The sequence below is a fragment of the Hippopotamus amphibius genome, chromosome 11, assembly GCF_030028045.1.
Source record: "Hippopotamus amphibius kiboko isolate mHipAmp2 chromosome 11, mHipAmp2.hap2, whole genome shotgun sequence".
In the NCBI taxonomy this organism is placed as follows: Eukaryota; Metazoa; Chordata; class Mammalia; order Artiodactyla; family Hippopotamidae; genus Hippopotamus; species Hippopotamus amphibius.
The window spans coordinates 20,565,980-20,574,897 of record NC_080196.1 but is presented as its reverse complement, the minus strand read 5'-3'; the positions used below and the strand labels follow the sequence as shown (position 1 = coordinate 20,574,897).

The following is an 8,918-nucleotide window of genomic DNA, read 5'->3' as shown; positions in this document are numbered from 1 at the left end:
AAGCACATAAAAATAACTCGCCAGAAGACATGCAGGTTGGTAGCGGTGGAGCTTGAGTGTGATGAAGGCCACCTGACTGCAAAGTCTCTGCTCCTTCTTCTCCAGTCCTGACCAGATCATCTATGTTGGTTTACCAGATTACCACACACACAGTGGACAGTGAAGAAATAACTACCCAGATATTTAATGTTTATAACTTCTCGTGGTTCTAGACAAAGAAGATACTCATCATGGAATGGGAGAATCAGACACTTAGCCCTGACTTCATCTTGATGGGAATTTTCAGTCACACACCCACTCATGTCTTCCTCTTCTCTCTGGTCCTGGGCATCTTCACAGTGGCGCTCTTGGCAAACACTCTCATGGTTCTCCTCATCTGCCTGGACTCCCGGCTCCACACCCCCATGTACTTCCTCCTCAGCCAGCTCTCCCTCATGGACCTCATGCTCATCTGCACCACTGTACCCAAGATGGCCTGCAACTACCTGTCTGGCAGGAAGTCCATTTCTGTAGCAGGATGTGAAGCCCAGATATTCTTCTATGTGTCCCTCCTTGGTGCTGAGTGCTTCTTGTTGGCTGTCATGGCCTATGACCGCTATGTTGCCATTTGCTACCCTCTGCAGTACCCCAATCTCATGACCTGGAAAGTTTGTGGACTCATGGCTGCCTCTTCATGGATCCTGGGTGCCTTTGATGGCATTATTGAGGTAGCTGCTACTTTGTCCTTCTCCTACTGTGGTTCCCGAGAAATAGCCCAGTTCTTCTGTGATGTCCCTGCACTCTTACGTCTCTCATGCACAGATACTTCCACGTTTGAAACACTTATTTTTATCTGTTGTGTAGTAATGCTCCTCTTCCCTTTGTCACTCATCATCATCTCCTACACACGTGTAATTATAACTGTCATTCGCATGAGTTCTGGGGAGGGTCGGCACAAGGCTTTCACCACCTGTACTTCACACCTTATTGTTGTGGGCATGTATTATGGAGCAGCTATGTTCATATACATGAGGCCCACTTCTGATCGTTCCCCAACCCAGGACAAGATGGTATCGACCTTTTACACCATTCTCACTCCCATGCTGAATCCCCTTATATACAGCCTCCGGAACAAAGACGTAGCCAAAGCATTTAGTAAGGTGCTAGGGAAGAGGAAATCTAGAGAATAAATTAAATGATGATTTACAAGGATTTTTTTTCTTTAATAACTTCTATTTCTCTCTCTCTGGCACATTCATTATTGAAAAAAATAACATGATTTAACAAGAAATGTATAAACAATTTTCCTAAGGTAGCTATCAGAGTTGATAGACTCTGGGTACACATTCAGTTAATTGATATATTTTACATTCATTGTATTTTCATTTTGGTTTTAAGCATAATCAATATAGTTCTTGAGAAGTGAATAATTAAGTTAATAAACACATTCACTCCTTTTTATAGAACTAAGTATTAAATAACACGGTCTTAAGTGCTTTTCCTTATTTTCAAAAAGCAGAGTATTATTGAAATGCTTATACAATGACATGTACTGAGCTAAATACCACACTTTCCTATTTCATATTGTCATTAGTTCTTTCAAAATAAAGCCTAACTGGAGAGTCACAGATATTTATTCATTTACCAAAAACTTGTCCTATAATAAATATTATTTGTTTTGGCAGAGGAAAGTTTTTTTCTTTTGTTTGAATTCCGTGATACACTGAGCATTTGTATATCTGAAGATGTCTTATACTGGAACCACTTATTTCCAGAGTTGGCAGATAATGCAATATCATCAACTTATATTTTTTATTACTTTTTTTTCTTTTGGTATCTTAAAAATCCAATGTGTTATAATGAAATCCCAGGCTGTGGTTCCTGCCTAGAAGACATAATCTTTATCATATCTATGCACCAAATCATGATGGGAATATTCTTATTCTTCATATCAAAACATTACCATGTCAATGCATGTAGAAAATTTCCATTAACTTAGCAGTTGTCGTAGCAGAGGTGTAATAATATCATTATGACAGAATCTGCCTATGTTTCTCTTTGTTTTCCTGATGAACATGGATGGTAACTGAATGAGAATGCTGACTGATCTCTGATAGCCTTGGTGGAAACCCCATCTCCCATCCTGGGACAACCTACATGGTCTTCTCAAAGGAATATAGGAGTGCATCAAAAATTATCCACACTCTGGTTATATTAAAACTTCTAGAAATTCGAGAGCCAGAGCGTGGATAATTTTTGACTCACCCTCGTACTCAAATTCAGTGGGAACTCTTCATCTTGGTGTAGGAAGCAGCATGCAAAGTGAAACCTTTTTGTGCCCCTAGAAGACCAGATTTCTATAAAATTGACTGGCTCTCCTGGCAAATTGGATAAACATTAGAGAGAATGGGATTTAATTCATGGAATTTGCATATACTTTTCTCATCTGCACCTGATATTTGGAGTTGCTATAAAAAGATATATATAAAATAGGACACTGAGGTGGTATTAATTTACTTGAAAATGAAAAATAGAAAAAACTGCTGGCTCCATTTCCATAAGGGCGGAGGCGTGAGACTTGTGATTAGATTTGTAATCTCATTACAGCACCTCACTGAGCACCTTAAAACACAGTAACCTACAAATAAATGGAGAAGAGGAATGTTGAGTTTTCCATGTATGTGATGAACAACCACTGAGAGATGGATCCGTACAGAAATCATAAAATTCAGATGAAATATCCTTAAATATTTCTAAATTTTACAAAGTAGAAATATTTCACAGTTCTTTCTCTGATTTTTAAGGTATTGTAGCATTTTTCCCCAAGACACGAAACAGGACAATGCCAAAATAGAATTCTTGACAGGAGAGCTTTCCTGATTGCCAGTGTAAGTTCAAGTGATCTAAAAAAGTCTTATAAAAACTTCTTCCTTTTTTCTTATGTTTTTCTTTCTTTCTTTTTTTTTCTTTTTGAATATGTCTTTCTGAGATCTCATATGCTGTTAATGAAAACATACTATAGCTTTAGATTGTGATACTGACTCGATGGAAGCTCGCTTTGCCTTGTGAAAATATCGTAAATAATTACTTATTATATATGCTAAGTGGCTACCACAGACTGTAAATTTTAATGATGTGAGCACAGTGTTATCATATTCTTAATTTTTGAAGACCATAGGAATATGGGCTTTTATATACATGAATACAAAGGTTTTAATTATTTACCCATGAAATGCTGAAGCAGCTCTGTATGTTTCAGTGGAAGTTGGCCTGGCTGCATGTGCTAAAAGAGCTCTGAAAAAGCTGTTAGATTCCATTTCTCAAGAAAAATAAGAAAAGTGGGGAAGAGGGTGGTGGCACTATCTATTTCATATCTAATCTCAAGTTAGGTAGCTAACATTATTTGAGTGAAATGTGTTCGGTACATATTATACTGGTGAACTATGAACTGAGTTGTACGAACTCGCTGAGCACACTTCATGATGAGAAAAGACAATGGGCCTCAGGGGGGACTTCATTAAGTCTGTGTTCAGGACCCCTAATCAGTTTCAGGACCTACTGCTTCATCACCATCATCAAAGAGGCACTCTTAATGACCTTTCAGGTTCTAACTGAACATCTTATTTTCACTAATATGTATGGGTATTCTACCGAGTGTGGGCAATTGAAGCCATAAGGAATAAGCTGAGGACCACACCTGCTCCACTGATGGTTATGTGGAGTCAAGTACCTGGATAACCACAGACCCAGATATTAAACACATCCAGGTTTACAAGAGAAAGGAAAAAACATGGGAGAATATTTACCCCTAGAGTAGCTCAATTGCTACTTAACTGCTTTTCCCTGTTCCACTCTCTGGGCAGGAGTGCTGGTACTAGTGGATCAGGACATGTACTGGGCTGTGGTGAGAACATAGAGAACTTTAGTGTGAATAGGTAAAGAGTTAAATATCTCTTTTTCAGTATTATTAGTGAGAGATAATTGATCCTCCCAAGAAACAGTTCTTCCTAGAGAGGATGTTAGGTGGACAGTTTAGAACAGCTGTGCCTCTAAATTCTCAAGGAACGCTTTCTCTCTCCTCCTATCCTGGCTTATAGGGATTCCTCACCATGAGAGGTAAGTGTGCAGGCCTGAGGTTCTGTGTGAACATAGGCAGGAAAGGGCAGAGAGACCCCTTAGCCTGCTAGTGTGTTATATGACAATTTTACCCAGCATGCACTCTAGTGCAACTCTATGAGAATTAAATTGAGATAGTGGAGGGTGCCTTGAATTATGAAGGTCATAAATGTGTATTTACTTGGCATTGGCTTCTGAAATCACTTCTTCCAATCTACTCTGATCTGAGGAGGAAGTGGTGGTAGGCCTGCTCTGTTCATTTGTGACCTAGAGTTTCAGGATAAATACTGTCATCTCCACTGAGGTTTTAAACAAGTATGGAAAACTTTGGGATTCTCAGAATCCATTCAGCTAACTTTCAACTTTCAACTGACTATTCCCTCACTATGACATAGTAAAGCTGAAAAAGACCTCTACACCCCACCACTAACCAGGCGTAGTTGCTGAGACCCACAGATATGAAATGGTTTTATCAAGGTCACAGATTTATGATCATTGTACAGACTCATCAAAGAGAGCTTTGAAATTTAGGAAACTTACCACACCAATATTCAAGGTTGGAGAGGATGCCAACATGATCTAACATAATGAAACGTTACTTCTACTGTGGTCCCTTTTTTCTTGTCCAATATAATATTGCTTATAGAATTGTTATTATCTGAACTTGTAAATTTTATCCATTGAAGGAGGTTGTGTAGTGTCATCTCTGAATATATCTTTCATTATGAGATTGGTAGCATATATGATAAGTCTTTTGCGTTTCAAGATTTCTGGTTATAATCTAAATTTTTTTCTGAGTTCTCTGATGTTCTCTGACATCATTTGGGGCAATCACCATTTCAAGACAGGTGATTGCTGGTAACTTTGGCCTCTGCTTCAAGTTCAGGAGAGAGGTACTATTACTTAGGGAAAAAAAGCATTCAGGGATTCATTAAATGAGGTGTCTTGTGAGGGCTGAAAAGTTTTAATGAGCATGGCAAAGTTGAAGACTCAGGGAGTCTAGTTAAATAACTGCTTAATTGGAAAAGTGTAAAACTTTACATGATTCCTTGGGACCTAGGGGCAAAGTGCCAACTAGTGAAAGGTAGAAATTGTCATGACTAGCAAACTCAAAGGGACAAACTTGTTTGCTTACTTTGGTGACATTTGACAGAGAACTAAGTCTAAGGGTAATAAATACAGTTGGGAAACCGGTTAACATATAACCATTCCATGCTAATTAATACAATGGTAGAGCATGTGCTAAGCCTGTTATGACTTAAATATTGCCTCATATGAGCCTAATCTGTGTAAAGTTAAAATCATATCACTACAAATTTATGTTTATTTGGAATTAAAAATACTTTTTTTCGATGAATCCAGAATATTTGACATAGAAAATAATCTAGCAATCAGCCTTAGAAGTAGATCATAGGGGATCATTTATTCCATCAATTGATTTTGCAGTAGACTTCATTGTATACATTGAGTCAGACTAGGATGTTTCTGTTTCTAAAAATCAATAAGTGACCAACACTATATAATTCTCAGTAACCAACTGTAGCATCTAATCAAGCTTGATTAGGCACTAAATAAATAAATTAGCAAATAATCAATAAAAATAAAGTATATTCTTACTCCAGGCATTAATTTATTATTTTTTTTAATTTGTAATTTTTTTATTGGAATATAATTGCTTTACACTCTTGTACCAGTTTTTGAGGTACACCAAAGTCAATCAGCTGTATTTATACACATATCCCCATATTCCCTCCCTCCCTCAACTGCCCCCCACCCTCCTCGTCCTGGCCCTCTAAGGCATCATCTATCATCGAGTTGATCTCCCTTTGTTATATGGCAACTTCCCACTGGCTATCTATTTTACAGTTGGTAGTATATATATGTCTATGCTACTCTCTCACTTCATCCCAGCTTCCCCTTCAACCCCCGCCCCCTCCAACCTCATATCCTCCAGTCCATTCTCTGTATCTGCATCCTTATTCTTGTCTTGTCACTGGGTTCATCAGTACCTTTTTTTTTTTTTTTAGATTCCATATATATGAGTTAGCATATAATATTTGTTTTTCTCTTTCTGACTTACTTCACTCTGTATGACAGACTGTAGGTCTATGCAACTCATTACATATAGCTCCATCTCATTCCTTTTTATAGCTGAGTAATATTCCATTGTATATATATGCCACATCTTCTGTATCCATTCATTTGTTGATGGGCATTTAGGTTGCTTCCATGTCCCGGCTTTTGTAAATAGTGCTGCAATAAACATTATGGTACATGTTTCTTTTGGGATTATGGTTTTCTCTGGGTATATGCCCAGGAGTGGGATTACTGGATCATATGGTAGTTCTATTTGTAGTTTTTTAAGGACCCTCCAAACTGTTTTCCATAGTGGCTGTACCAACTTACATTCCCACCAACAGTGCAGGAGAGTTCCCTTTCCTCCACACCCTCTCCAACATTTGTTGTTTCTAGATTTTATGATGATGGCCATTCTGACCAGTGTGAGGTGATACCTCATTGTGGTTTGGACTTGCATTTCTCTGATGATTAGTGATGTTGAGCATCTTTTCATGTGTTTGTTGGCCATCTGTATGTCTTCTTTGGAGAAATGTCTACTTAGGTCTTCTGCCCATTTGTGGATTGGGTTATTTGCTTTTTTGGTATTAAGCTGCATGAGCTGCTTGTATATTTTGGAGATTAATCCTTTGTCCATTGTTTCATTGTAATTTATTATTTTTAAAAGCATTTTTTTAATTTTAAAATATTTTAATGATCCATGGCACAAAAGGGATGATATAACCAATACACAGATATCCCACATAAAAGTTTATTTTATCTTAAGCTGATGACTTTATTTCTTTTCCTGTTTTTAATGAAATGAGAGGCAGCTAGGGTTGATGCCCTCTGTGTAACTCCCCACAATCAGACCGTTCACCTCTTACCTTTCCTGCCATAAACAGAGACTTGAATTTGTGGTTAAATATTTCCAGCAATGCTATTATATTTTGTTGAATATGTATGTATTCATAAAAAATTATACAAAGTGATTCAGAAGATTTTTGTACTTGATGTATTACATAATATACTCTATACATAATACTTCAACTTCCATGTTTCATACACTATGTTTTTTAAAGTTAAGCTGTGTCAATAAATTTCTCTTAAGTCCCCCCTCCCAAAAAATAAAAACATAAAATTAACCTGTGTTGATACAAATTGTTTGTTCATGTGAATTTTTAAACGCTTGCACAATATTGCACTATATAAACATAACGTCAACTTACTTATGCATGCTCCTACTGATGGATATTTGGGTTGATGTATGCTCTATGTCATTACAAGTAATAACTGCAATGAATTGGATGGCTCTCTGGTGTCTAGACTAGAAGTGACAGTGGGAGGTATTTCCATGGATGAAGGACTCTGCAGGGCAGGCAGGATTTTATGGCTTGTGGGTCACATGATACCCAAGACTTAAAGGGAAGTCAGGTCACATGGCCATTCTTTGTGTTCCACTGTGCAGCATTAACTCTCTACAAAGCCCAGTAAAGAGTGAGGAGCTTTTTCTCAGGTATTTTTTCCCTGTGAATTGACAGAGGCTCCTTAGAGCATCTCTACTTAACAGGGACCCATTACGCACCATTGGATCTGGTATCATAAAGCCCAGCTACAGACCAACTTGCTCAGTGCAATAAATCAGCTACAAGGTGTCTTAATGGACTTGGGGACTGAGATGAAATAAGGTAGGTAGAATTTGGTAAGGCTCCATCTATCCCTCATTTGTCACTTATAGGGAGAAGCTCTCCAACTATTCTTACTCACAGTGATACTGGGGTTTCTGAGTGTTTATTGGATGACACCCCCACCTCATGGGTCCTTCTCATGGAAATGATAAGACTCCACATTTCCAGGTGACCAGAGAAACCAATACATCTCCCCAAATTGTCCAATTGGTAATAAGTATCAAGCATTTGAATCTGAGCTTTTAAAAATTAGGGTCAGGCAGGAAATTTTACGGGGAGCCATGCAAGAGAGAGAAATAAGAACTTCATGACTGTTGAGTGAAGGCCCAATAGCTGAATCATTACTGTCATAAGGAAAAAGAGACCAATAGTGACTGATGATGTCTATTTTAAGACAATGTGTGGCCATTCTTCAACATTCAAAATCTCCTCCCCCAAATAATAATAACAAAGTTGTACAAAATGGAAAATCCTTCATCATGTCATTAATCATCTCAGGCTCTATACTGATGAGTTAGCAAGTAATTCTGCTCCTTTTCTTAGCCAAAATAAAATATCTCTGGCAGCAAGCCTATGCATTATATGACAGCTATTTACTGAAGAAAACACATGTTTTGGGCTTATTAGTAGCTTAATCTAAAAGTGTCAACTGACAAAGAAAATATGGTGGACAAAAAAAAGCTTATTGAACAAGTTTTGCCATGGAATAGAGAACAATGGAATCCAAGGGCCAAGAGGGCATTGATAACTTTGTAAGGAACAGACCCTGCACAGTAGAATCAACTGGGAAGATTTAAAAATAGCAATACTTTTCTTCTTCCCAGGAGATTCTGAGTCTATGGGTCCAGATGGTCTGGTTCTAGAAAACATTTTTGGTTTTTTTTTTTTATAAATTTGTTTTATTGGCTGTGTTCTGTCTTGGTTACTGCACACAGGCTTTCTCTAGTTGTGTCGAGCAGGGGCTACTCTTCATTGTGGTGCGCAGGCTTCTCATTGCGGTGGCCTTTCATTGCAGAGCACGGGCTCTTGGCACATGGGCTTCAGTAGTTGTGGCACATGGGCTCAATAGTTGTGGCTCAC

The 8,918-nt window shown here is 38.0% G+C and overlaps 1 protein-coding gene across 1 annotated transcript; it reads left to right on the top strand.

Moving 5' to 3' along the window:
* The first annotated feature begins 230 nt into the window (after positions 1–230).
* On the top strand, positions 231–1,169 carry LOC130831690 (olfactory receptor 2M3-like). Its single transcript, XM_057700040.1, has one exon. The coding sequence runs from the start codon at positions 231–233 to the stop codon at positions 1,167–1,169; it is 939 nt and encodes a 312-aa protein (XP_057556023.1).
* The last annotated feature ends 7,749 nt before the right edge of the window (positions 1,170–8,918 follow it).